Source organism: Strigops habroptila, chromosome 22, assembly GCF_004027225.2.
Source record: "Strigops habroptila isolate Jane chromosome 22, bStrHab1.2.pri, whole genome shotgun sequence".
Lineage (NCBI taxonomy): Eukaryota > Metazoa > Chordata > Aves > Psittaciformes > Psittacidae > Strigops > Strigops habroptila.
Window position 1 is genome coordinate 1,904,944 of NC_044298.2, and position 27,096 is coordinate 1,932,039.

General features: G+C 57.4%; 3 protein-coding genes across 4 annotated transcripts in view; 1 reads left to right on the forward strand and 2 right to left on the reverse strand.

Annotated features, from left to right (window-relative positions):
* Positions 1–322: 322 nt before the first annotated feature.
* TMOD4 (tropomodulin 4) lies at positions 323–4,966 on the reverse strand. 2 transcript variants are annotated; one of them, XM_030474007.1, is made up of 10 exons: positions 4,879–4,966; positions 4,005–4,152; positions 3,759–3,915; positions 3,206–3,328; positions 1,863–1,952; positions 1,509–1,639; positions 1,107–1,214; positions 749–892; positions 515–659; positions 323–415 (listed from the first exon to the last, which is right to left on the reverse strand). In XM_030474007.1, exons 2-10 carry the CDS (start codon positions 4,125–4,127, stop codon positions 393–395), a joined length of 1,044 nt encoding a protein of 347 aa, XP_030329867.1. In that variant the 5' UTR covers positions 4,128–4,152; positions 4,879–4,966; the 3' UTR covers positions 323–392. The 2 variants fall into 2 exon arrangements, with proteins under 2 accessions (XP_030329867.1, XP_030329868.1); XM_030474008.1 differs by having other exon boundaries at positions 4,005–4,146; positions 4,855–4,956.
* Positions 4,967–5,466: 500 nt separating this feature from the next.
* On the reverse strand, positions 5,467–7,730 carry VPS72 (vacuolar protein sorting 72 homolog). The gene is made up of 6 exons (XM_030474006.1): positions 7,536–7,730; positions 7,303–7,455; positions 6,780–6,891; positions 6,501–6,680; positions 6,266–6,407; positions 5,467–5,977 (listed from the first exon to the last, which is right to left on the reverse strand). The coding sequence occupies exons 1-6, from the start codon at positions 7,650–7,652 to the stop codon at positions 5,584–5,586; spliced, it is 1,098 nt and encodes a 365-aa protein (XP_030329866.1). The 5' UTR covers positions 7,653–7,730; the 3' UTR covers positions 5,467–5,583.
* A 405-nt stretch (positions 7,731–8,135) lies between these two features.
* The window catches only part of LOC115602527 (putative PIP5K1A and PSMD4-like protein), a 30,952-nt gene continuing 11,991 nt past the window's right edge, over positions 8,136–27,096 (forward strand). Inside the window, exons 1-13 of the mRNA XM_030473708.1 lie at positions 8,136–8,259; positions 17,324–17,358; positions 18,036–18,125; positions 20,555–20,685; positions 21,070–21,187; positions 21,408–21,560; positions 21,983–22,282; positions 22,853–23,058; positions 23,645–23,728; positions 24,360–24,408; positions 24,809–24,893; positions 25,195–25,332; positions 26,062–26,191. Of these exons, the coding sequence (XP_030329568.1) occupies positions 8,211–8,259; positions 17,324–17,358; positions 18,036–18,125; positions 20,555–20,685; positions 21,070–21,187; positions 21,408–21,560; positions 21,983–22,282; positions 22,853–23,058; positions 23,645–23,728; positions 24,360–24,408; positions 24,809–24,893; positions 25,195–25,332; positions 26,062–26,191 (1,568 nt within the window). The 5' untranslated portion in view covers positions 8,136–8,210. The remainder of the gene's footprint in view (positions 8,260–17,323; positions 17,359–18,035; positions 18,126–20,554; positions 20,686–21,069; positions 21,188–21,407; positions 21,561–21,982; positions 22,283–22,852; positions 23,059–23,644; positions 23,729–24,359; positions 24,409–24,808; positions 24,894–25,194; positions 25,333–26,061; positions 26,192–27,096) is intronic.

A 27,096-nucleotide genomic window follows, 5' to 3' on the forward strand; every position in this document is an offset into this window, starting at 1 on the left:
CGTGTCCCCCCCCCAGCACCTCCCCAGGCTGGAGGTGCCAGCTCCCACGGGCCCCGGGTGCTTGGCTCTGTGCCATGGGGGCACCTCGTGCCCACCCAGGGGGTTCCCTGATCCCTGCGCCCCTGCTGGGGTCAGTCCCCCGGGTGTAAGTGCCCGACGTGGGGGGATCCAGGCTCAGCCCCTGTGGATTCACAGCCAGAGGCTAACGAGGGCCTCGAGCCCTGCAAAAGAGGGGGTGCCCCTGCTGCCCCCCCGCCGGCATTGCCCTCCCTCCGCCCATCCCAGCCTTATGCACAAATCCTGCCCTGGGCTGCATCCCAAGGCCGTGTCTCTCCATCCTCTTTATTTACAGCGGCTCCACGGAGCAGAAGCTCAAGCTCCTTCCTGCCACATTAGGTTTTCTTCTGCTTGCGACCTGGGGGCAGAGGAAAGCAGGAGGGGTCAGGACCAGCTCCCCCCCCCCATCCCTGCCCCACTGCAGTTGCTGCCCCGGGGGCAGGCAGGGGGCACTCACGGAGCTCGTTGTTGTTGGTGATGGCGATGGCAGCGCGGGCTCGGGGCCCTTGCTGGGTGAAGTGGTAGCCAAAGCGCACGACGGAGGGGCACTGCTCCAGCATGGTGGCCATCTCCATCTCCACTGTGTCACCCAGCTGCTGGCACTGTGGGGCCAGAGTGAAGCCAGGCACATCGGGATGCTGGGGACACCCCTGTCCCCTCCCCGGGCTACCCCATGGGTGCCCGTTCCTACCTGGTTGTCCACCTTGAGCTCACTCAGGGTGGTGTTGTGGTACATGGCCTTGATGATGCTCATCATGCCCGCACTGGTGATGAAGTTGGATTCGATGTTGAGGCTCTGGAGGGTCTTGTTCTCCATCAGCATCTCGGCCATGGCCTGTGTGTCACCTCAGGGTGTCACCTTAGGGTGTCACCCACGGCTGGCACCCCCTCTCTGGCATGTCCTGGGCCACCGATGCCCCAGGTGATGGTGGAAAAGCCACCGTTACCTGGCCTTGCTGGTGCCCAGGATGGAAACCAGGGCAGGGCACTGCGTCCCCTCCCTGCCTGGGGACATGTGGGGACACGGGGGACGCGGGGCCGGGACTCACGCTGGCCACGGGGTCATTGCTGCGGGTGGCTACCAGGCTGAGCTTCCTGACGTGGGTGTTGGTTTTCATGGCCTCACAGATGGCCTTCAGCGTGGAGACAGGAATGTCCTGCAGCAGGGGTGTGCGGGTGTCACCAAGGGGACGGGGACATCCCCAAGGAGGCAGGATGGCACCGGGGGGATGGCACTGAGGGGGTATAGATGTCTCTGAGGGTACAGGGGCATCCCCAAGGACGTGCTGGATGTCACCCAAGGGATGTAAGTGGCACAGAGGGGATGTGGGATGTCACCAAAGGGACGTGGATGCCCCTGGCTGAGGACCAGCGCCCTGGGATGGGGACCAGCCGCATGGGGACACCCCAAGACCAGGACAACGTGGGGACGCTGCCAGCAGCTCTTTCACCTTGATGTTGTTGAGGTTGACATCCTCCAGAGCCCCGTCGTTGGCCTGGATCTGCCGCAGCGTCTCCTCCACGTTGGTGGGATTCGGGGGCTCGTCTGGCACCGGCTTGTACGTGTCAGGCTTCACCACGCCTGGGGTACACGCGTGTGCGCGGGGACACGCGTGACCGCGCACGGGAGCACAGACACAGCGACACGTGCGTTTGCCGTGTGTGCGCGGGGTCAACGCAGGGAGTCCCAGGGGGGTTCTGGGCCCCAAATCCCCCCCGAGCAGCCCCACGGACCCTCTGCCCCCTGTCCGGGGGGAGCGCGACCCCCCCCCCGCGTGCCCTGTCCCTGTGCCCCGCGCACTCACTGTTGATGCCCTCCGTGTTGGAGATGGTCCCGCTGCGGATCGCGTCGTAGTACTGCTTGTTGCTCATCAGCGTGTACATGCCCAGGATGGCTGCGGGGCCAGGGGGGGGGTCAGCGGGTGCCCCAGACCCCCCGGCACCGCGGGGGTGGCCACAGCCCCCCCCGTGTGCGTGGAGGGGGCCGGGGGCCAGCGGTGAGAGCTGAGCGTGGGGGCACGGCTGTGACATGGGGCCGGGGCAGGGGTGTGACACGCTGGCCCTGGGCAACGCTTCTTGTGCCACACGCTGTGCAATGCGCTGTCCGGTGTGCAACACTGCTGTGCAACACACTGCCCAGCGTGCAACACACTGCCCAGCGTGCAACACACTGCCCAGCGTGCAAGGCTGCTGTGCAACGTGCTGCCCAGTGTGCAACAGTGCTGTGCAACACACTGCCCAATGTGCAACACACTGCCCAGCGTGCAAGGCTGCGGTGCAACACACTGCCCAGCGTGCAACACACTGCCCAGCGTGCAAGGCTGCAGTGCAACACACTGCCCAGCGTGCAAGGCTGCCGTGCAACACACTGCCCAATGTGCAACACACTGCCCAGCGTGCAAGGCTGCCGTGCAACACACTGCCCAATGTGCAACACACTGCCCAGCGTGCAACGCTGCCGTGCAACACACTGCCCAATGTGCAACACACTGCCCAGCGTGCAACACACTGCCCAACGTGCAACACACTGCCCAGCGTGCAATGCTGCCATGCAACACACTGCCCAGCGTGCAAGGCTGCCGTGCAACACACTGCCCACTATGCAGCAGTGCTGTGCAACACACTGCCCAAGGTGCAAGGCTGCAGTGCAAGGTGCTGCCCAGTGTGCAAGGCTGCCATGCAACACGCTGCCTAGCGTGCAAGGCTGCCGTGCAATGCACTGCCCAGCGTGCAAGGCTGCCGTGCAAGGTGCTGCCCAATGTGCAAGGCTGTCGTGCAACACACTGTGCAGCGTGCAAGGCTGCCATGCAACGCACTGCCGAATGTGCAACGCTGCTGTGCAAGGTGCTGCCCAATGTGCAACACACTGCCCAGCGTGCAACACTGCCGTGCAACGTGCTGCCCAGTGTGCAACGCTGCCATGAACCATTGATGCAACAGGGCAGCCTCGTGCAAGGCTGTGGCGTGATGAGGCTGCCTCGTGCAAGGTTGTGATGTGATGCAGCAGCCCCATATGAGGCTGTGCTGTGACACGGCAGCCCCACATGAGGCCGTGGTGCGATGCGGCAGCCCCATGCAAAGCTGTGGTGCGACACAGCGGCCCCGTGAGAGGCCCCAGCGCGCTGTGGCAGCCCCGTGCGAGACCCACCGGCGATGTCGCACATCTCGGCCTCGGTGGCGTTGGCCAGCGCCTCCTCCAGCTCGGGCTCCAGCGTGATCTGCTCCTCCCGCGGGATCTCCCGCGTCGGGTTCTTGGGCACAAAGGGCTTCCCTGGGTGCGGGGACGCGGGTCACGCCTCGCCCAGCCCTGCCGCAGCGGGCGGCAGCGCACGCCGTGGGGCTGGTGATGGGGCTGGCGGGGGCACGTGGGGACGCGGCCACTGCCAGAGGGTGGCCTGGCCCAGGGGTGGCTGTGCCTGGGGGTGCCGGTCCAGGGGGGTTTGTGTGACCGTACTGGAGGGGGTGATGTTGCCAGGGGGCGGCAGTGCCAGGGGTGGCTGTACTGGGGGTGACACTGCGGGGGGTGGCCATACGGGGGGTGACATTGCCAGGGGATGCCTGTGCCCGGGGCTGGCGGGGGCCCAGCTCGCCCAGGACACCCGAGCTGCTGGCGAGGACCGTTGTGCCAAGCTAAATATACCCGGTGCTGCAGGGCCCGGTCCCCCCCGGTCCCCGCCGTGGTCCCCACCGTGTCCCTGCACCTTTCTTCTCGCCAGTGAAGGGCACCAGGTCATCGCGCTCGCCGACCTCCAGCGCCTGCTTCTCCAGGTGCTGCAGCAGAGCCTCCCGGTCCAGGGGTCCCGTCGGGCTCTTCTGCGTCTGGTCCCGCTGCCGTAGCCCCGCCGGCAGCAGCACGTTCTGGGGACCCACCGTGTCACCCATGGGGGGGGTTCCCGGCAGCCGGGTGGCACCCACCCTGCTCACACCCTCCCCGCGCCGGGACGCACCTCGGGGTCCATCTCCAGCAGCTCCATGTCCAGCTGCGCCAGCTCCTCGGCCGACAGCTCCCGCAGGATCTTGTCCTCGTCGATGTCCCGGTACTTCTCCAGCTCCTGCCGGTAGGACGTCATGGCGGGGGCTGCGGGTGGCCTGGGGAGGGCACGGCGGGGGCTGAGAGGCTGGTAGGAGGCTCCCGGCGTGGCGCTGGGGATGCCCTGCGCTGCGAGGGGACCCCACAGATCACCGTGCCCCCTTTCATGCCACACACTGCCGGGTGCCTCCATGCCATGGGGGAGTATTGGCTTCCAACTGCTGAGGGAGGGGGCCTGGAGCACCCCAGGGTGGGGGGGTCCAGGGTGCTTGGGGAGCTCATGGGAAACCGAGTCACAACTCCAAGGTGGTTCCCAAGACCAGGACCCAGCGTCCCCCCCAGCCTCCCCCACTGCTTAGGGGGTAGATCAGCAGCCCACGTGCCCCCCGGTTCCGCCCTCCAGTGCCCCTTTGCCCCCCAGCCTGGGTCCCCACCGCTCGGGGGGGGCAGCAGGGGTAAACGCTGGGGACACGAGCCCCCCACCACCGGGGGGCGGGTTTCCCCAAAGGAACTGCATTGAGATTCCCCACCCGACACCGGGGTCCCCCGGGCTGGGGACACACACACGCACCCGGTGCCCTCGGAGGGAGCAGACACCCATGGGCGAGTGCCGGGCGCTGCACGGGGAGTGGGGGGATCCCTTGGAGCGGGGATCCCCAACAGCCCTCGGGACTCCCGAGCCCGTGTCGCTGGGGGGTGATGTGCCCCCCCCTGCCCCGCGCTACCCCTGGACCCCCACCCCGAGGAGCCCGACCCCAGGGCCCTACCTGGTGACCGGTGGGGCGGCGGCGCCTGCCTGGGTGCGAGCCCCTGCGCTGAGCCGAGGGCTCCGGCCGCGCAGGGCATGAGATCAGCGTTTTATTCTGCAGGCGGCAGCAGGAGGGGCGGATCACATATCCCCGGGCGCTATCGAGCCCTGCCAGCCCCGCCGGCTCCACCCCGGAGCCCTGCCGGGCCGGGGGGGCCCCTCCTCTTACCTTTTGGGGTGCCCTGCGCAGGGTGACAGGGGAGGCTTTTGGGGGAGAGGCCGAACTTCATGCCTGGGGCCCCGCAGCCCCTTGGAGACCCCCAAGCACCCCTGGCCTCACCCCAAGAGCATGTGAGTGACTTGGCTCTCGCACACCCCCAGCCCCCTGAATCATATTCAAGGGGGTGCATGGGGCTGCCATCACTGGGGCTTCCCATGGCAGCGCTGCACTCAAACAAGCTGCTTGTTTATCGTAGGGTCTCTCAGAAAACAAGGGGTTGTACACACCCTGTGTTTATCGTAGGGTCTCTCAGAAAACAAGGGGTTGTACACACACACCCTGTGTTTATTGTAGGGTCTCCTGGTGCTGCAGATGCTGCGATTGAAACGGAAATAAGAGTCCGCGCCCTCGTTGCAGGCGGGTGACTTGGGTTTATTTCTTTTTTATATAAAAAAAGGTAGGAAGGAGATAAATAGAGCAACGAGCCGCTGCCCACGGAAGTCAGAAGGAGGAGCCCCCGCGGGGCGCTCAGGTCATGGGGACACTCTGCTTGATGACGATCTTCTGGCGCGTGGGACGGACGTTGGGGTCGGGGCCGGGGGCAGCAGCAGCCCCCAGGGCGGCGGAGGCAGCAGCGCTGGGCAGCCCGTGCGCCGTGATGTACTTCTTGTAGGCCTCCCGGATGATTTTGAAGGCGCGGATGTTGGAGTAGGGGATGTCGGTGATGGGGTCTCGATACACGGCCGGTTTGTGGGTGACGGGGCAGATCTCCCGCACCGGCAGCCGCGGCGGCTTCGCTTTGGGGAAGAACCGCTCGAAGGTTTCGTCGTCGCTGAAGGAGACGAAGGTGCGGGAGCACTTCCCAGCGGAAGCTGGAGCCGGGGCTGGAGCCGCTTCGGTCTGCTGAGGGTCTTGGTCCAACCTGGAAGAAGACCCAGTCAGCGCCCAGGAGAGCCCTGGGGTGTGGGGAAACCCCACGTGAGCCCCCACAGCGGGCAGAGCCACCAAACCTGCCCCAGCCACCGCCGGGACTGCGGTGTGGTGCTTGGGCACTGCCCAAAACCTGCTTATCCCCCCCCACAGCGGAGGGATAAGAGCCTGGGGAGGGAGCAGGGTTGGGAGACAGGGAAAGAGCATGTTTCTTCCCCACATGCTGGGGGAGTGTGGGGAAAAAACCCACCAGGACTACATCAGGATGAGCCCAACCTACCCCTCCACGTCCACGTTCTCCTCCTTGCCCGGCTCTGGGATGAGGGGCATGGTGACGGACCAGTACCGGATAACGGGCCCCACACACTTCCGCTTCTTCTGAACCTGCTTCTTCTTGTCGGCTTCCAGGCGCTCGTAGTTCTCTGCGAAAGCGGCACCGAACAGAAGGGGAGGCTCAGCGGCCCCGGCACCCTCACCCCGTCCCCCCGCGCCACGGCAGGGGGTGCGCGGCTCACCCAGCGAGCGGAGGTTGATCTCCTCCGTGATCTTGGCCTCCTCCAGCAGCTCCTCCTGCGTCAGAGGCCGGTCGTAGTTGGGGCCGCCCTTCTTCCGCTTGGACTGGACCTGCCGCTCCTGGATGCGCAGGAAGGTTTGGCGCGTGTGCTCCGTCGTCGACTGCCGCATGTGCTTCCGGCCTGCGGCACCGGAGCGGGGCTCAGCGGCGGGCACCGGCGCGCCGGGGGCTCCCCCGGAGGGCGCCCGTTTCCAGCCCGTCCCATCCCGTGCGCACTCACTGTCTCCCAGCTCATCCTGCAGCTCCAAGGGGACGGATTTCACCTCTCGGGGCTTCTGGGAGCCGCCGCTGGGGACGTCCAGCTTCTTGGGGCGAAGGCTCTTGAGGGGCTCCTGTGGGACGGGGCAGAGGACATGAGGAGGGAGACACCCCAAAGGCTGCAGCTTTGGCCTCGTTTGAAGCTCCGCTTTCCCCAGCGGGATGCCCGGAGCCCCATTGAGGCAGGTTTGGAGGCAGCCACGGTCAAACCGCATCCTGGCCAAAAAATTCCCGCATTTTTGCTGTGTGGAGGGAATCCCAGAGCCCCGCACTGACATCCCCCCGCTAAAGGCTTGCCTAAAGGAGCCACACAGACCTTGTCTAAAGGGAGCCGGATACTTATTGCCCCGCGGGGGCGGGTTTCTCTTCCCGCCCCAACATCGCTCCTGTAACTCGCACCAAACCCCGGACGGGAACCCCGGTGCCGGGTCCCAACCGCCACCCGGTTCGCTCTGTCACGCGGGGAACCGCGGCGGGGCGCGCACCCGGTACGCCTTGGTGACCACGCGGCGGCGGCGCTTGGGCTCGCTCTCGTCCTGCTCGCTGCCGGGCTCGTCGCCCTCGTCGATGTCGAAGTCCGAGTCCACCTCGTCATCGCTGTCCGACTGATCGCCACGGTACTCGTCATCGCCCGACTCCTGCGGGGCACAACGGCCGCGGGTCAGCGCCGCGGCGGGGAGCGGGACCCCCCGCGGCACCCCCCGGGGCACCCCCGCACCTCGGTGAAGCCGCCGTAGGTGGTCTGGTAGAACTCATCCTCCTCCTCGGCCTCCAGCAGCCCCGACAGCCGGTTCCCGGCCGTGCGCCGCGGGGCGCGCCCCTCCGCCAGGCTCATCGCGCCGCCGCCGCGATCGGCGCTCCCCTGCGCGCCCTGCCCGGCCCGCCCCGAGCCGCCAGGCCGGGAGAGCGAGCGCCGAGCGCCCGATGGCGGAGAGCGACCCCTTGCGGGCCGGAGGAGCACTTGCGGCTTCCTATAGGCGGGGTGGGGGGGAATCGGCACCAGCGTGACGTCACGGGGCTGTTACGTCACGGGATCGCCCACCCCCCCGCGCCCAGTGAGCGGAACACGGAAAATGACGTCACGGTGTGACGTCACGACAACCGCCGCCGCCCCCCCCCCCCGGCTTTGTGTTGGTGGCGCCCGGCCGCCGGCAGCGGTGTGCGCATGCGCGAGGAGCATTTCCCACCCCCCCCTTCCCCCCCGCGTGGTCGCGTCCTCAGGGGTGAATGCAAGTGGCGGGGTGGGGGGGGGTGCCGGCTGCCCCGGGCCGCGCGTGCGCTCTGCGCGCTGGCGCCGCGTGTCCCGTCTCCCCCCTCCCCGCCCCCTCAGGGTGGTGCGGTCCGGAGCCGCGGGGCGGGGCCTGGCGGGGCGGGAGGCAGGGAGCGCTCCAAGATGGCGGCGGCGGGGCCTGAGTCGGGCGGCAGCAGCGGCGGGATGGCGGGTACGGGCCGGGGGGGCGCGGGGACCTCCCCGGGGCGGGGGGGGGAGGCCGAGCTCTGGGGAGCGAGCGCCGGGGGCTGTGGGCTGAGCCCCGGGGGGGGGGGGTGGGCTCCGAGGGACGGGCTCCGGGCCCGGCGGGCGCGGGGGGTGAGCTCCCGGCGGGGCTGCGGGTGTGTGGCAGGAGCCCGGTGCGCGCAGAGCGGGGCCGGGGGCTGGAATAACCCCCCCGGCAAAGGGCGGTCGCGGCGGGGGTGGGGGGGCGCGAGCAGCGCGGCGCGGTGGGGTCGGTGCCAGGGGAAACCTGAGTCTGTGCCTCGTGTGCCTGAGCCATGAGTCAGGGCCCTGCCTCGGGGGGGGGGGGCAGCGGGTCCTGCGCCCGCACCCGGCTCCAGAGCGATGGGGGCAGCCAGAACACCTCCCCCCGCCAGGGCCGTGCTGGGGAAGGGGGAGGGCGGCAGCTCCCCGGGGGAGGCAGCGTCCTCGCTGCTGGTGCTGGGCAAGGCCAAGGGAGCTGGTCAGAGCCATTGGCAGGTGTGGGAGGCAGGATGCTGTGGAGTGAGAACCTCTCCTGGCTGGGTTTGTTGCGATGGGCAGAGCTGGAGCCAGTGAGAGGCAAGGGAAAGGCCCTGAAGTGCTCTGATGGCTGATGTACAGCGTGAGCGCAACCAGGAATGCGCAGGGTTGGGGCCGAGCACTGTCCACATCCCTGCAGGGGGCTGGTAACGGGGGGGTTAGAAACCTCGCCTGGGATAAAAGGGGGCACTTCTGCTCCTTAAACCTGCAGCTCTGCCTCCTCCCAGCTTTCCACAGGTCTGGCAGCATTCCCGGGGGGCTCCAGAGCCGTGTTCCCTTCTCCTACAGGCCCCAAACCCGCTTCTTCACGCTGGTTTGTGGCTAGAAACCAAAATAACTTTCTCAAAGCCTTGAAATTTGCATTTGGCAAAATCCAGCTATTGCTGAGCTGCGCTGGAAGAGAGCGGCCAGGCTCTTTGCTTACTAGAATGCAATATACGGGAGCTTCCCAGTCACTGTGACCCCCCTCACAGCAAGGAGAGACCCAGAGAAGGGTGGCTGAGCCTTGGCTTCAGTCGCTGCTCTCAGATCCTGTGGCCCCACGTCTCTTCTGGAAGCATTTGAGGCCAGATCGCTGAGCACCGCCATAAACCACATGAATTTAGTGGTTGCTGCGGCCCGGTGGAGCTGTCACCTTGCAGGGGTGTCTGTCTGTGCTGGGGTTTCTGGCTCCTTACCTGTGTCCCTTAGGCAGGTTGAAGCCAGGCACCAAGGGAGCTGCTTTCCCTTTGCTGTGTGTGAGCAGGCGCTGGGGAAGTCAGACCTGTCGCTCCGACACAGCCAGTTTGTGAGGAGGAAAGAGGAGCTTTGGCTGTCAGTGGCCTCAGCGCAGGGCTGTGTCCAGGGGCAAGGCTCCCCGGGCTCTTCCTCTTGCTCTGGGCCTTCCTTTGAGACCTTGATCTTCTCCCGTGCTCTGAGCTGAGGAGGAGGAGTTGGCTTCACAAAGCTCGAAGGCTTTCAAGAGAGAAAACATGCAACAGGTAGAGCTGTGAGCCCCGCAGAGCGAGCCTGAAAGAGGTGCTGGCGGGGCTCAGGTGCCAGAGCAGCAGCTCTGCGGAAGGTGGGGGACAAAAGGAGCCTGGTTGGTATTTGGGATGTGAGGTTTTGCTTTGGTCCATGGGGAACTAAATCACCTCAAGCCCCACCACGGCTTTTTGGGGTGCTGTTTCCCTCTGGCCACGGTGCAGTTTGCCCCAGGAGGCTGTCACTGCTGCCTCCAGCCTGGGAGAAGGGGATGTGGATGATGTTGAAACCCTTCCCAGGCCAGGCAGGCGGCAGCTCCCCCTCTCCCCGCTCCCATTTAACTCTTTGGGGAAACAACCAAAGAGGGTTTCTTATTTTGCTGCTTTTGCTTTGAAGCAGCCTGTGCCAAAACCTGCTCGGGTGGGATTGCGGTGCTTTGGGTGCTGCAGCTGCTTTGTCCTTGTGGCTCCGAGGGGGTTGAGAGTTCAGCGCCATTGTCCCCCCCCCCCGGCGTCCACAGGCAAAAGAATTGCTCTCAAAATGGATCAGTCACTCCTGGGCGCAGGGAAATCATCCTGACAGCGAGGTGAGAGCAGGGCCCTGAGCTGCCGAGCCCTTCATATTGCTGTGAAACACCCAAAAAGGCTTGTTCCCAACTGCTGCAAGAGGGACAAAGCTCTCTTGATCCCACCTCGCCGAGCACACAGGGGGGAACATGAGTTTCTTAAACATCCGGATGACTCCTCTTCCCAACCATCAGCTGTGGGTGTCCCAGGTCAGTGTCTCTTAAACTCTCACTGTCCCTTCTGGTGCCTTGGGAGTTGTGCTTGTGTGTGATCCCCCCCCAGCGTGGGGCAAAGCTCCTTTTCTTTCAGATGGAGATAAAAGAGTCCTGTGAAAGGGCAAAGGTAGGAGCCAGTTTGTGTGACCAACCTGTGGTGGAGGGGAGCTCGTGAGGCAAAGCAGTAGCTAGAAAGCAAGTGAGAACCGGGAGGTTTTGGAGAGGCACCAGTGACCTGGAGAAGCATTTCCTGAATCACGACTGAATTTCCCTTTGGAAAGTAAAAGCTGCTCCTCCCTCCCTCTGCCTCTGCCGTGTGTTGTTGCAAGGGGCTGCTCAGGGTTTGATTTCAACCCCTGCAGGGTTGAAAAGCTGCTTTTCTCTGCTCACCTTGAGCTTTCCTGCTCCAGGAGCACGGCTTCGTCCTCGCCCAGCCGAGGCGTCACACTGAGGTTTGCCCTTTCTTGATTACTGTGTGATAGCAGTGATTAAATGTATTATCTCACCATATCCCTGGGGATTTTGCCTTGTTTAAAAAGCAGAGCACTCCCGAGGCAGGAAGGTATCTTACATCTGACCTAAATCTCACTCTTCTGGGAAAGGAGTGTTTGTCTTCCCCCAGCTGAAGGTGCTGCAGCAGGCAGGATGCTCATCCCGGTTTCCCTGTTGCCAGCTTCCTCTGGGGTGGGTTTTGAGCTCTTCGGGAAGAAGGGCTGTTGCCACGCTGCTTTCCCAGGGCTTGGGGATGTGTACAGCCTGGAAAAGGGCTGCTTGGAGCAGTTATCATTAGGGTTTGTGTCCCCAGAGTAGCTCCCGACAGCCGTAAAGGTGCATGTTCAATTCATTGGGTAGGTGTTGCTGGCTGGGTCTGCTTAAAGTTTAACTCGTCCAAGTGCTTTGGTGCAGTGGGGAGCGATGCAGAGATGTGGAATCGATGCTCTCCAGCCAGTGGGAGGATTCGTTTTCAAACGGCAGAACCTTGTGCAAAGCAGATGGGCCAGAAGATGCTGCTGTGGGGAAGGAGGTTTCAGCCTCCACCAGGTTACAGGGGCAGGAGTTGCCATCAGATGTTCCAGAACGCCTCAGCAGAATGTAGTCTGCCCCCTCTTCTGCTGGGAAATTTGGGATAACCTCGTTCCTCCTCCCCCCAAGAGAGTTTTGCTGTGAACCATATGGAAAAGCAATAACAGGGATGTGGCCAGCATCTCGCCCGGCTCGGCCGTGCCTCGCTCCCAGCCCCTGCGCTGGGGCTGGAGGTGGCTGTGCTGAGCTTGCTCACTGGTTTCTTCCCTTTCCAAACCGGGGGTTTGCAGTTCTGGGGTGTCTCACACGCCCGAGCAGCTCAGCAACAACCCCCAAGCGTTTGTGTGGCTGCTCTGTCTCAGTTTGGTGTTTGCAGGAGGACGCGGCTCTGGGTCTCTGCTGCTCTCGGGAGAGGGATGGTGGGTCTGGAGCCGGGAGCAGATGCTGCAGTTCTTGCTCCCTGGCCTTTTGTCTTCACGTTCCACCCTTTGGCCCTGCCATCTGCCCACTGGTCCCTGGGCTCTCTCCAGCCCTGTTGCTGAAGGCATCTTGTGTCTGAGGCTCATTTATGTGCCTCGGAGGGGGTTTTGTTCATGGGTTTTTTTCAGTGGAGGATGTAACCCGGGTGTCAGACGTGTGTCTGTGCACGTTCAGACAGGGGGTTTGTTGGTTGGGGTCTCTTGTGCTGAGATACGAAGGAAAACGTTTCTTTTCCCAGCCCTGGTGGGTTAGGATGGAACTGCTCAAGAACCGTGAGGCACAGCGGCCCCTGGAATTGCTGGGATAAGCCCCAAACAGGGGAGCCAGAGTTTCAGTGGGGGTTTGTCCGCCTGACCTGTGCTCACCGACCTCGGTGATGGAGGGAAAGCCCAAACCCCTGTAGGAGGCAGAGTTACTTGGTTCGGTTTGGTTTTTAAGTGATTTCTAGGTGTCGTGCCTGGCTTCAGATCCCTTCTGGGGACTTAGCAGATGCTGGTGACCTTGTGCATGGAAACCTGTCCTTCGTTCCTGCCTGGCCCCGTGCGCTGAGGCTGGCTGTGTTCTGTGGCTGGGTGCGCTGACCTGCTCCCGGAGCCCTCGGCAGTTTGCTGCTGAGGACAGATTGAGGAAGGGTTTCCTGTTTCTGCAAAGCAGCCACAAGTGTCCAGATAACGTTACAGAGATTGGGTCTCCCCTGGCCCTTTGCCCAGCGTGTCACCCGCTGGCTGGCACTGGCACCTCAGCACCATCCCGGGCGTGCAGGAGAGCCCCATCCTGCGCCCCCGGCAGCAGGCTCATGAGCCCGAGCGCAGGGGGGAGGGAGGAAGATGTGCTAATCCAGGGCAGTAAAATCAGCCACGGGGCCATCAGCTGCAGAGCACTAAGGGCCCCAAAGAGGAGTCTGCACCGGGCGAGAGCTCTTCATCCCGCTGCTGAGTTCACAGGCTCTCTTCTGGCAGCTTTGAGGCCGTTGGTTTCATGTCCTTAACATAATGTATTGGAACAAATCTATCGATGCAGAGAATTTGATTACTCACTGCTTGGCCTTGCAGGCAGGATCAAGTGTTTGTGAGTGTTTTATCCTGCTCTGGGGGGCCGTGTTCCGTGCTGGCAGGGGCAGGCTGCCTCGGCTCACGGGCTTTCTTCCATCTCCAGCTGCTGTGATTAAGAGCGTTGGCTTAGGCTTCGCTCAGGCCAAACTTCCACAGTTTTCCATAAGGGCTTCCTGAGAGAAGCAAATTAAATATTTAGGCTTTTATCTTCCAGAGCCCTGAAAGAGGATTTTGCTGTGCACGATGCTCGGAACTGTTTTGCTTGCAAAGTTTGGACCTTTGTTTTCTTAACTAGTAGAAACAGGATTTCTTTCAGTGTTTCTTTAACTTCCCTGGGGACAATCTCTCTTAGAGTTTCCTCAAGCGGCTGAACTACAAGTTCCCCACGACACCTGTGTAACCTTTTTGTTTTTCCTTGTATAGATTTCAGCTTTCTGTGCTGCTCAGTGATGGCGTTTCGAAGAGGTAGATGTATTGCATCTCTGTGCTTAAAAAAAAGCATGGTTTCCTCCCCTCCAGTAACCAGCAGCAAGATGCAGTTTCACTGTCTTAGCTTTTGAGGATTGACAAAACTTGGTGTGTTTTGGGGTTGTTTTTCCACTAAATAAGCTGCTGCCCTGCTCAACAAAAGCTGCTGTTCTATTGAAGTGTGTTGTGTAAGCGCTTTCCTGACATCTAAACAGCTCTCCACAGCCCTGCGTGCCCCAGCAGGATTGTTCCAGAAGGGCTTTTCTGCTTTGCTTTCTGCCTGGTTTGCACTTCGAAGAAGAGAAATGTCGCTGCTATTCCCGTTTGTAGCCACGGCCTTGGGTTAGGGAAGACGACTGGTCCCAAGTGACACTTGTGAGGGGGGAATTTGCAGGCAAAGAAGAAGAAGGAGTGTTGGGGAGTTTGTCAGCGAGGTGGATGTGTCCATGGAGGCTCCAACCTGCTGCACGTCCTCCAGGTAGAGTTTGGTGGGTCTAAGGCAATGGGCTCACAACTGACTTCTGTGTGCATCGAGTGCTCTTACCAGCGGTGCCAGCACCTGCGGGCAGAGTCCAGGTGAGGAAGTCGAATATTCCCATTTTGGGGCATGAAGAGGACCAGTTTGGGGAAAACCGGCTGCTTCTCTCACACTCGTTTTGCTGCGAGAAAGCCTGTGGTGGGCAGCAGGCCCGGGAGGAAGGGCAGAGCGTGCTGGTGCTGGTGTGCTGTGTCCCGGTGCTCAGCTTGCCCCGCTCAGGCTGCACGGTTGAGCTTCGTGACGTGTTTGGGTGTGTGAATGTTTTCACTCTTTATTTTGGTCGAAAACACGAGGAGCGGCGAAAATCTGTCAGAGCAGCTCTGCTTAAAAATAGAGTGAAGTGGGTATTGCGCAGGCTGTGCCGGATGAGCATCCTCCTTTGCTGGGAGGTGGCTGAGGAGCTGACCCAAATGCCTTGTTACACGCTCCTGCCGGTAAATCCTTGCCCAAACCGTTTGTCCAGGTGCCATTGCCACAACTTCATAGCTTCTTTTTCCAAGCACTTGTGTCGTGCTCGGTGAGACTGTGCTATCTGCTGGCTGGAAAGAATCCCAGCAGCTCCGGGCAGCAGAAAGCAGGCAGCTCTTTATTCAGGTTGATTCAGCTTCCAGTAAACAGCGCTGAGGAATGCTCCAAAACTGCCCATGGGGATTGCTCCCAGCATCGCGAAACAAAGGCGGCAGCAAACTTCTGGGACGTCATGAGTTCATTTTTGGAGAAGGCTGATGTGTTTCCTTTGGCCAGGATTAACTGTTTAGGGGGTGTTGGGTCGTATTTTCGTTTGTCAATCAGGATCAGAGTTGTGGCCGGTGAATTCTTCCATTTTGAAGAGGCATTTAAATAGCTCCAGAAATAGCAGCTTTGAAATGATTTCATTTTGTTCCATCGGTTTTAACACCTTCACGTCTCCAGGCAGCGCGTGGGGCCGCACCACACAAAACTGCCTTTACAGAGCAAGCAAACGAGGTGGGGATAACTGAAATGATTCCATATGGAAGGCGCTGAGGTTTGCTCTCTCTGACCTCAGCTAGTGACGCTTGTGGGGATGGAGAGATCTCGTTTTGCAGGACAGGAGGATGCTCTCTAGAGCCGTACGTAGCTTCAGCGGGAGCTGAGCCGCCCCCATCAGCCCATCCGTGCACTCGGGCGTGAAGAAGTGGTTTTAGTGTGGTCAAACAGGAATTACCCATTTCCCAATCAGCAGCAAACTGGTTTGGAAAGCAGCGGGAGGGAGGGGAGCTTCCTGCTGCGGAAACTGGGTGTGCTGGGACGGAGCGATGCGGCCGCACCAGTGCTCTGCCCACAGCACTGCTCTGCCCACAGCCTGCTTTCCCTTCTTGACTCACCCTTTCTTGTCACCAGCCTTACCCGAGGGTGCTCGTTGTCACTTCCCAAATCCCTCCGTGCAGGGGTGGAACGAGGACACTGTGGTTTTAGGGGGATGAGGGAGGAGAAGGTGAAGCTGATGCTCTGGTTTCTTGCTGAGATACTTACATCTTCCTTAACGTCACGAACGCTCCGGCCGCGCTTTGGGATGCTCTTCCCACCGAGCTGCTTGGATGTTCTTGCTTTTAATGCGTGTGGCATGGGACTAAGGCAACAGAGCAGGTTTGCTGCTGGCTCCTCTGGCGAGAGAGCTTTGGTTAAATCCTGGTGGAATATGGCTTTGCAGGGGTGATTAAATATCAGCATAGTAAATCTCCAAGGCTACAAGGCTGGCAGTGCTGCTTCAGGACTGCTTAAATCATGGGGCTTTTTAGAGGTTTCTGTTTTCATAATTACAGATCATTGCTTAAAAAAAAAAGGCTTAGTTGCTATTGAACACCTCTATTGTGATGCCAGAGATGTTTCCTCCATCCCTGACCCCGCATGGATCAAAAGCCTTGTGCCAAGGTGATGGAGTCGAGTTTTATTGGTTTCATCGTGACACATTAAGTCACAGAAGCTTCTTTTTAGCTGGAGCTGCTCCCAAATCCGGGCCAGTGTCCAGGGGGAGCAGGAAGGGGGGTGAGAGATGAAGGGGGGGCAGCCCTGAGCGTGCCAGGGGGGAGCAGGAGGAGGAGGAGAGCTGCCTGTGAGCGACTTCCAATGCAAAGATCCGAGTTTGTCTGGATGAACCTTCCTGTCTTTGAAGGGAGCTGAGAGGGGGTGGGAAGGTGGCTGGGGCGGTCGTTCTGTGCTCGCTTTGTTTAGCAAAAGGCGTTTGTCACAGATTTCCTTCTTGTTTAGGACGTCTTGAAATGAGCACTTTGATCACTCGATACGGGAATCAGGAGGCAGCTGGGTTTTGCTGCGAAGTCCCTCTGCTCCTTTTGCCAAACTGCAGTTTTGGTAGATGATTGTTGATGAAATCACAGCGTGAGGCTTCCCACCGCCTGCAGCAGGCAGCAAAAGGGGCTTCTCTGCCGAGGGAGCAGTGGGTGGACCCAGAAGCGCTCAAGGATTCTGTGTTGTAGTGCTCAATGTGGTAGAACAATTAGTGGCTGCGGGGGGAAGCAGCCCTTTGCCTGCTCCGCGGTGCGATGGGGTGTTGCGTTGGGTGCGGGCGGGTTTATGGCTGTGGCCGTGGCTCCCCTGTGTAAAGCAGAATCAGTTGCTGTATCTGAAGCAGAAAGGAAAAACAACCGAAAAAACTCGCCTGCTTTTTTGGCTGGAGGCAGAAAGCACGAAACTGGTTTCTGGGGGTGCCCGGTGGGGGCAGTGGCCCTGGCGTGGGAGCTCTTGGCCCCCCGCAGCTCGCTCTGGCTGGTGGTTTTGTGGTGCAGACACGTTGCAGAGGGATTTTCTGCATCCAGGTGGGAATCGAGGCCTCGGAGGGAAGAGCCAGTGCTGGTTAAGGGAGGGCAGTCACCCTGCAAAGCCACACAAGCCCACTGAAGGCAGGGAAGTGGCTGGTGCCACCTCAGGAGGTGGTTCTGCTTGTGGCAGCAGAGCAGGCCCTGGCCGGCAGCACCAACACGCGACTGAGTTTGGCTGCGAGCAGCATTTCCCTGGGGCTTCACTGAAGTTCTCTCTGCTGTAAGAGGAGAAGCTGGGAAGAAATGAGCCGTGATTCAGTGCTTTTTAGTGAGTCAGTGCTTTTCTGGATGCCTGAAAACATTCATGCAAACCAGGCATTGTGTCAGGCCTTTTTGTGATGCGTAATCATGATTAACCCCTTCTAATTGTGGCTTTATTCTTTTCACAGGCTCATCTACTTTCAAAAAATCACTCACCCCTGAGGTAAGTTTCTGACCAACAAGACACTTTGTTCCCTAGCTGAGAGAATGTGTCATTTTAGACTTGCCAGCTATTTTTCCAATCCCATTCAAGTTAGGAACAAGCCAGGCTCCAAGCTGTGAGTACAGCACACTGCAGGTGCTCACTGGAGAAATCAGAGCATTTCTCTGCTTAATCTGTGCTTAAAACCCAGCTTATCCTGGGATTGAACAGTTCTTGTGCCACCAAAACACCCCGGAGATCTGCTGCTGTGAGTGAGACCTTCAGCTCCTTTCGACTGAGAGATGCTACTTAACAACTGTGTGTGAGAGACAGAAGATGATGAGCTCTTGTGGCGTGAATCAGAGTAGAATTTGCCACCTTCCTAAAATGTCTCCTCAAAGACTTGCCCTTGCTGGCAGAAAGCATGGTGAGCAGCTCCAGTTGGTCCAGACTCACTGAGAGCCCGTCTGTTTGTGATGATGGTGATTAGAAAAAAGCAAACCCTTCCATGGTCTTGCGTGAAGGTGTTTTTCTCTGATTAGATGTCCAGCCTCGGTCACACAGGATTCACTCGGTTGTTTGATGGCAACTCAATGCTGTTGCTGTCCTGGGGTTTGAGCAGGGGGCACTTCACAGGCTCCATCTGAGACATTGGGGTTTACATCCTTGGTTCTTACCATCTTTTACTCCGTTCCTAGATGCCAGGTGCTTCTGGGCAGCCAGGCTCACAGACCATAAAGAAAGGGCACAGAGGAGTGGACTCCACGGGTGAGACTACCTATAAAAAGGTAAGTTACCTCTTGCACTCATTTACCTGCCATCGTTCTCCTTCGCAGCAGCATCTCATGAGGTTCGTGTCGGATGGTGGGTAACGTCTGTGACAGTCACTGAGGACAATCTCAGAGGAAAGTAGCCGAAAGAGTGGAGATGTGCTGCTCAGCTTCTCTTCTGCAGCCTCCTAAAGAGGGGATTGTTTTTAAACTTTGCCCATCAGCAACACTTTGGAGGCCTCATCTGGCTTTTGGGTGCTTTCAGTGCTCTGTGGGCACGGTAGTTTCCACAGATCTTGGGGGATTACTGGAATTTGCTTTACAAAGGGGAGATGGAGTGTTTCTGAAAAGCCTGTTAATGTGTGTGTATTGTGGATGCTGCTTCCTCTCTGTGGGACTTGAGAGATTGGGCCACCCTTCTCTGAAGTGAGCCTGGCTTGTAGGTGTGGGTGAAATGGGTAATGGCTTGATAGGGGCATTTCACTGCATCGTGTAAGCAAAGCTTCTGGTCCGAAATCTCCAATCCAGAGGTACCTCCGTTTGTCCATTGGGAATGAGAGTGGAAGCAAGGAATTCAAATAGTCTTTCTACAGAAGCCATCGTTTGTTATACTGCCCTCTTTGAAACTGCTTGTCTCTTCAGGATTGGGATGTGGCTTTTGGTTTCCCAGCAAATTCAGAGGTAGGACAGCAGCAATAGGAGAGAAGAGCAGGAGGCAATGGAAAATGCCCAAAATGTTTCTTGCAAGGGTCCCACAAACCTGGTGGGACACTACACGGGATTTAACTGGAAATGGACAGTCTCTGTTTTCCATCCCCTCCTTTTCCAGGGGTGGCAAGTTGTTTGTTAAAGTTCTTTGCCCTGTGAAAGTGATGGTAAGCACACAGGAGCTGCTCAGCTGAATGTGTGGCTGATAGAAAAGGAAGAGGAAAATACTTGTTCTTGGCAACCTGGCCCTGGGGCTCTGTATTCACAGACAAGGCAGCGTTGCTGGGCCGTGTTGGTAAGTTCCATTTCTCAACAGTGGGACTGTCCTGGGAGTTTTAACCAGGAAAAATGAGCTGAGACCTGTTTTCAAGCAACTTCAGCCCTTAGAGGGTAGGGAAGGAAGCAGAACCGAGTTCTTCCTCCTGCCCCATCTAATACCGAAGTAAATATCGGGTACAGCTGAAGTAGAAAAGGACGTTGTCAACAAGGTGGAGTTACTGCCAGTTTTTGTTGCTCTCCTCAGGGAGCTGGGAGCGGGTCTCTTGCTGCTGTGATAACAAACCCAGTGAAGTGGGACAGATGTTCCCATTTGTTTTACAAGGTTTCGTGGAGGATGTGTGTCTGGGGGGAACATTTGAGATGTTTATCCCCCAGATACTGCTGTGTCCTGTGTTGCCAAATACTTTGATCTCCAGTGATGTCTTGCATCTGGCAGGGGGCTGGCCTTTGTTTAGCTTAAGGAAACAAACACTAACTAGTTGGCTCATGAACCCTGGATCTTGTTCTGGGTCTCGTTGCTTTATGTACAAGCCAAGTGAAATGTCCATGAGCTGCAGTGCACAAATCCAAGCTGCACCTGCCCTGCAGGCTTACAGCAGAGCTCGTATCTCCACGCTCCAGGAACTGCCCGGCCATATAACACCAGGGTGTTGAGCAGATCTCCTCGGGGCTGCTCTGTTGCTGTTCAGACAGCCTGGAGCACGAGCTGGGCTGAAGCACGTCTCAGTGGTCTGAGATGAGATCATGGGTTTGGTAGGCAGGAGAGGACTCTTGGTGTGAGTAGCTGTTGCAGGAACACAGCCCTACATTGTTCTTGGGCAGTTCATGCAGAGGCTGCGGGATGGGATTCGTGTCTTTGCTCCGTGTTGAAAAATGACAATGAACTCCTCGGGGTTAAGGAGCCACGACCCAGCAAGAGAGGCAGAGGCAAGAATGTGGTAGCACCAAACAGAAGCATGCCTTGTGTGCTGGCCATGCCTGCCCTGCCTTGTAGAAGACCTGAGTCTGTGCCCAAGCTGGGGAAGGACAAGCTTCAAAGTGTATAGTTCCAAGGTCAAGGTGGCAAAAAGTGTGTTTGTTCATAGGGGCAGGGGATAATCTGTCCCTGGATGTCTTCCCCCTCTGACTGCGGGACACGTAGGTGAGTGCTGTGGGAGGACACGGTGAAATTCAGTCCTTTTTAGGGTGTTGAGATTTCAGTTCAAGTCCTTTATGGCTCAACCGCCCAGAGCACTGGGATCAAGCAGGATGCTCTCAGGGATGCAGGGCTGTGCCCGGGAGTTCCCCTTGCCAAAGTGATGTTAGTCAATGAGAGAGAAATGGCAAAAGCTGGAACCAGTAGGTGTAAAATACCCCAGCTATGGTACTGGTTTAGAATGGGGGCTCTCTTTTAACTCCTTTCCTTCCTATTTCCAGTCTGCTGCTCCACATTGTCTAACTCATTTTCTCTGCCCCTCCAGACAACATCATCTGCCTTGAAGGGTGCCATTCAGCTGGGCATTACACACACAGTTGGAAGCTTGAGCACCAAACCCGAAAGAGATGTTCTCATGCAAGATTTCTACGTAGTAGAAAGTATTTTCTTCCCAAGGTTGGTGCTTGCTTGCTTCTCTTTTTGGTGCTCTGGTAGTGAATAGCAGCATTAGCTCCTAACCCTGCTGGCACATGAGGAAGCCACTCCAAAGCAGGACAGTTGAGTGCAGGAGTGAGCACAGGGCTCCTGCTTACAGAGCAGGGCTGGCTCCTGCCTGGCCCCTGTGTCGGAAGAACCCTGGCTCTTCCCTGTGTGTGTCCACCATCGGTGGTGTGAGCAAAGGCAGGAGCTGCTGGCTTTGCCTACGTGTGTCCCTTTCGGGTGGGTGCTTTCCAGCCCTGGAGTGTGTTAGAAGCAGCTCCCCTGGAGGCGTTTGCATTTAGGGCAGTTTCTTAAACGTTTCAAATAGCAACACATGTTTGTGCTTCTCCCCTGGGTCAGTGAAGGGAGTAACCTGACCCCAGCTCACCATTACAATGACTTTCGCTTCAAAACCTACGCTCCAGTGGCCTTTCGCTATTTCCGGGAGCTCTTTGGGATCCGACCAGACGACTACCTGGTAAGTTGGTGGTGGAGCCGGGTTCCTGTTTGTTGTGTGCTCTGTGTGATGAGTGTCCCCTTCCCTCTGAGCTGGGACGTGCTGCGAGGCCCCGTGGCAAGCTCTGTAAGCAGCGGATGCCATTTGTGACCCTGGGGTTTGCCCCTGTTAACGTTTAAAAGGAAGAGCCTTCACGCTGACGTTCCCTGTGCGTGTCTCTGCCCTTGTCCTCCCTCCTCAGTACTCGCTCTGCAATGAGCCACTCATTGAACTTTCCAACTCCGGCGCCAGCGGATCCCTCTTCTACGTGTCCAGCGACGATGAGTTCATCATCAAAACGGTTCAGCACAAAGAGGCTGAGTTCTTGCAGAAGCTGCTGCCTGGCTACTACATGGTGAGTCACTGGGGCGAGGCTTTCCCTGCAGGCCAGGGAAGGGGCCCTCCCGGGTGCCAGTGTGACACGTGTAGCTGTGTACCGCCTGCTGGGTGTTTTATGTGTGCCCCAGCTGAGTGGCACCTTCCCTCTCAACTGGCTGAGCACGATCGTGTTCCTTTGCTCAAGCCTCCCCAGCTTAGCTTCTATGTGAGTAAGCAGCAAACTCCTTCCTACAATTTTTCTGTGACCCGTTCAGCTTTGCAGAGAGGTTATTAACAATGGTAGGCATCACCCAGCTGTGCCCTGTGTTCACCTGCCCTTGTCTCCTAACTTCTTTGGCAATGGCTTTGAATCACCGCCAGCTCCACTTCAATGTAGAAGCGCAGGAACTCTGAATAACCAGAACGGCTTTGAAGGTATTTCTGTCTTGGGTGTTTCAGAATTTGAACCAGAACCCAAGGACGCTGCTGCCAAAGTTTTACGGCCTGTACTGTGTCCAGGCTGGGGGCAAGAACATTCGCATCGTTGTGATGAACAACCTGCTGCCACGCTCTGTCAAAATGCACCTGAAGTACGACCTCAAGGGCTCCACCTACAAGCGCCGAGCGTCCCAGAAGGAGCGGGAGAAGGTCTTCCCGACGTACAAGGACTTGGATTTTATGCAAGACATCCCCGATGGCCTCTTCTTAGACTCTGACATGTATAATGCTCTGTGCAAAACGTTGCAAAGAGACTGTTTGGTAAGTGGAAGGGTGGTGTGGAGAGTTCTTTCATTTTCTCTGAGCCTTTCCCACAAAAGGAGGTGGCAGCTCCACCCTTGGAGCCTCTGCCCGTTGGCTTGGAGAACCCATTTTGTGTGGTGGTGGTGGTGGTATGGACAAGCAGCAGAACCTGGGCTTTGGTTTGGTTCAGTACTTCCAACCTGAATTAAAGCCAGCACTGCCTCTAGAGGTGGAGGAAGCATCCTCTGCCGAGGTTGAGCTCTGGAGCAGGGCAGGTTCTGGCCAGCAGGATGCTTGGCACAGTCTGGTCTCAAGCTGGGCCTGTGCAGACGTTGCTGTTCTCCCCAGGTTTGAGTCCCTGCCCGCACAGGACTACGACCCGTGGCTTTCCCCTAACTCCCTTTGGCAACTGTGGATGGATTAATGGAGATGGATTAGATGTAGATGGATTAGACTGTAGATGGACTGGATTAAAAGCCATCAGCTCAGGGCTCTAAACAAAAGTGCTGACTGTGCTTCTGAAAACGCCTGCTCTGTCAGTGTCACTGCCTGCAGGGCTGACTGAGCTTGTGGTGACTTTCTGCCCAGGTCCTGCAGAGCTTTAAAATCATGGATTACAGTTTGCTTGTTGCAATCCATAACATCGACCTGGCCCAGCGGGAGCACGCGATGGCAGATGGGACGTTGCAGGCTGACATGCGGCGACCCGCTGCCCAGAAGGCCCTTTACTCCACAGCCATGGAATCCATCCAGGGAGAGGCCCGGCGAGGTGGCACCATAGAAACAGATGACCAGTAAGTGTGTGTTGGGGTTGTTCTTCCTAGAGAAACCCAAGCTTGGCTAATGGAGGCTTAATTTAGACGCAGACCGGGCTATACGGGATTGCTGTCACGCTGGGCAGAGAGGTCTTGGTATCAGAGTGTGCTTTTGTCTTCCATTTCCCTTCCTTAATGTACAAAAGAGATTTTTCTTGCCTTCCAGGTGGTATTAGAGAGTTCTCTGCCCACCAGTTACTGGCAGCTTCAACTGGTTGCTTCCATCCTCCTCTAAGAGGCATAGCGAGTGCTTCGTTAGGTCAGACTAGCAGCTGGATGGTGGTAGATGCTCTTTACGGTTGCTTGGTCTCGTCTCACGCAGAAGTTAGGATTAATCTTCAATAACAGTTGTCATACAGAGGGAAAAGGGGGTCAGCTCTCAGGAGATTTAGCAACTTACTGGAAAAGCATTTTGCTCTGCCTTGTCTTCCCCAACCCGTTTGCCTCCTGCACGCTGGCACTTGTTAAACAGTTCACATAGTGTTCAACCCGTGCTAGGATGCATGAGAGAGGCGGGGGGGATGAAAACCCCCTGTTTCATGTTCGTGCCCTGTCCCTCTTCTAGGATGGGAGGAATTCCAGCCCGCAACGCCAAGGGGGAGAGGCTACTCCTGTACATTGGCATCATTGATGTGTTGCAGTCCTACAGGTAAGAAACCTTTGATAGCAGCTGTGTCACCTGGTGAAGAGCACTTTACAGCATGGGGTGCCCCTGCTTGCTTGTCAAAATTGGCTTTCAAGAAATGGTTAGGACACAAACTTGTTGGCTGCTTTCTATTTTCCTGACATTGGGCGTTTTGGGATCAGTTTCTGGGGCTTGCTTGTTGGATTTACTTCAAGTTCGTGGAATAGATAAATCTATTCCAAGAAATAGTTTTTGTATGCTTGGTGGTGCAGGAAGCGGCAAGGAAAACACCAAGTGGTGGCTTAAAATGGCCATAACCACTTCTCCCTATAAAATAAACCAGCTGTAAGCTTTACCTTTTCTTCTAGTTATATTAAAATGCAATGTGCAGGGGATTACATATATAAAGCCTCTGTTAAATGTCACTGCAAGTTAATTGTCCTTGATAATTACGCCTGTGAAACTCTCCCTCTGTGCAATGAGCCCTGGTATCTGGGGAACATTCTTAGAAACATGGGGCAATGAAGAGAACCCAAAGCCAAAGCTGTCAGTGTTTGGAGTGTGTTGCCAGGATCAGGAGCCAGGGTCAGTCCTGAGCGAGCACGAAATGACACCGACAGTGGGGACTTGGTGTAAAAATCCTTTCCTTTGTCAGATTTGTCAAGAAGCTGGAGCACTCTTGGAAGGCCCTTGTACACGATGGGGTAAGTAGGAAAACAGCACTTTGAACTTGCTTAGCAATAGTGCCAGTGTCGTCTTTAAACTGTGCCTGCTGGCCCTGCTCCTCCTGGGCATAAGATCCTGAATTCCCAAGGGGGGTGGGTGTGTTTGCCCTCTTTATATGTGAATACTTTCTAGGTACTCACAAAAGTGTTGGTTTTGTTGACACTGGTCATCTTCTTATTCATTAACAAAGTATTAATTGCTTTGGATTCAATGCCTACTGCTTGTAGCTAGTGTGCTTCTCACAGCTGCTGGTGAGAGCGACTCTGAGAACCCGCCTGTTCCTAGTCCAACACTGTGTTTTCAAGGTTAACAGCCCAAGATGCTCATGTTAACCTTGATCACTTATTAAATCAGCTTGTTTGTCTCTTGGACTTCTAGGACACGGTATCTGTGCACAGACCCAGCTTCTACGCCGAAAGGTTCCAACGGTTCATGTGCAACACAGCGTTCAAGAAAATACCCTGTAAGTACCTGTGCACAGCTGTACTCTTGGCTATTGCCATGGTTCTGGCTTCTCCCTGCTCAGCAGCTGTAGTTTGGGAAGGTGGATGACAGCGGGCAAGAGCTTTAGGAATTCTGTTGTGCTGTGTCACGTCTTCGTGGCTCCCAGATTGTCCTTGCCTCAAAGATGTGACCTTATAGGAGCTGGTTCATCCCTCAGCTTCTTCTTTCGGGGCACAGCTCTGGTGCCAGGCTCTCGCTGGGAAGTCTTTTACTCCTTCTGAAAGTGTTTGAAAAGTGTTTTCTTGGCTTTTGTCTTTAAGTAAAGCCATCCCCTTCGAAGAAGAGCCGCTCTGGCACAGCAGTTCCCCGGCGGAGCTGTCAAGGAGCGGTGCCTTCCCAGTCACACATGTCTTGTGAGACCAAAGCACAAGTGACGACAGAGGCGGATGTAGAGCAAGGTGGGTGCGTGGGCTAAAAACCTGCAGAGGTGCTTTTCAGCTTGTATTTGTCTGCTGGAAGCTGTGTGAGACACGTCCGTGTTGGTTTGTGGTCTTGGTGGGAAGGGATTGTGAGTGCAGGAAACCAAATGGCCTTTAACAGCCTGACACCATAAGAGAGGCTGGAGGAGCAGCAAGCCCTGGAAAGGCTCTGCTGTTTCTGAGTGTTCTGTTGCAACAAACACAAGGCAGGATGATAAACCTTATGTTTCAGGAAAAGCCAGGCAGGATGAGACCAGATTGTGGAGGGGGGAATTGTTAGCTCATAGAATCACAGAATCATTGAATAGTTAGGGTTGGAAAGGACCTTAAGATCATCTAGTTCCAACCCCGCTGCCATGGGCAGGGACACCTCGCACTAAACCATGTCATGTGTCTTCATGGAATCTTTCAGCCTTATCCAAGCATCTAGCTTGGCCCTTGCTCCCCCTGGGAAAAGGGACTGAGGTCGTGTGACAGTCCTGTGTGCCTCGTCCCTTCCCAACAGTTTGTGCCCACAGGGTTTGTGCCAGGGGAGAGGCAGAGCTAGGCACTTGTGTGGAGGCTTGGCAGGGCTGGTTCTGCAGCGCTTGCGTGTCTTAGATGTATTGGGTGGGATCCAGCACAGATCCCAGCCCCTGGATAGTGTGGGAGCTCATGCCATGCAATCCTGCTTGTGCTGGTGATGGAACAGTCTGTGCTTCAACTCAGGTTCCCACCTTGGTCGCCCAGATCTCCTGCCCAGGACCCTGCCAGTGGATGAAGCCAACAGCGATTCCATCGCCACGACCCTGTCCACCTCGTCCTTGGGCAGCGGAGGCCTCAACTCGCCCGCAAACAGGTAAGGCTCGTGTGGGTTTGGCACATGGCAGGCTGGTGGCTCCTGCCAGGCAGGTTCACAAGCCATGGGAGGACTTTGTGCTGCTCGGTGGATGTTCCCGGGGTTTTTGGCATGCTCGCAGAAATACCCTTTGGAGTGGTCTTCGTGTTGTGGAGCAAGTTCAGTGCTGTTGGTTCAAGCACGTGCAAGGGGGAAGCATCGTTTGTGTGTGTGTCAGTCACAGATGACGTGATCTTGCATCTTCTGCTTGAGCTGTGTGAGGGTCCCAGTGGCTTTTAGTTCCTTGTGTGTTCTGTATTTAATGGCTTTATTCTGGAGTTGAGGTAATTGTGCTAATTCAAGCGAGTTGGTGAAAGTGTCGCTGCTAAAATGTACGTGAAGAGCATTAACGTGGAGATGGGTGATGCTGAAGGTGACCTTCCCGCTGCTACTTTCAGAGGGTTGGGCTTTCTTGCAACTTGTGGATTGGGTTGGCATTGAGCTCCTACAGCTCCTCGGGAAGGGAGGCTGCAGAGTGTGTGCAGGATGGTTCAACATGTCTCAGAAGCTGAAATGCATGGAGAGGCCTGAGGGAGCTGGTGGCTGCCTTTGAATGTTTCATCTCTTGCTGAAGTGGTAAGACTGGCAAGGACGAGGAGGAGCTGTGGTCAGAGGATGATCCCTTGCGTAGAAGTTGTTCTGAGGTGTTAACTTCTCTTCCTGGAAGCAATCAGAAACAGTGTTCCCCATTCCTGAGCTAGTGCCTGCGCAGTGGCACGGATGGAAGTGCCTGCTCTCCCCTGAGCTGCAGGAGAATAAGATGCAATTGTGATTAACACCTCTTCCTCCCTCTGTAAAACATGGCAACTTCGTGGTAGGGATCCGAAACCAGAGCTGCTCCTTTCCAGTAAGTCAGCATGCCTGAG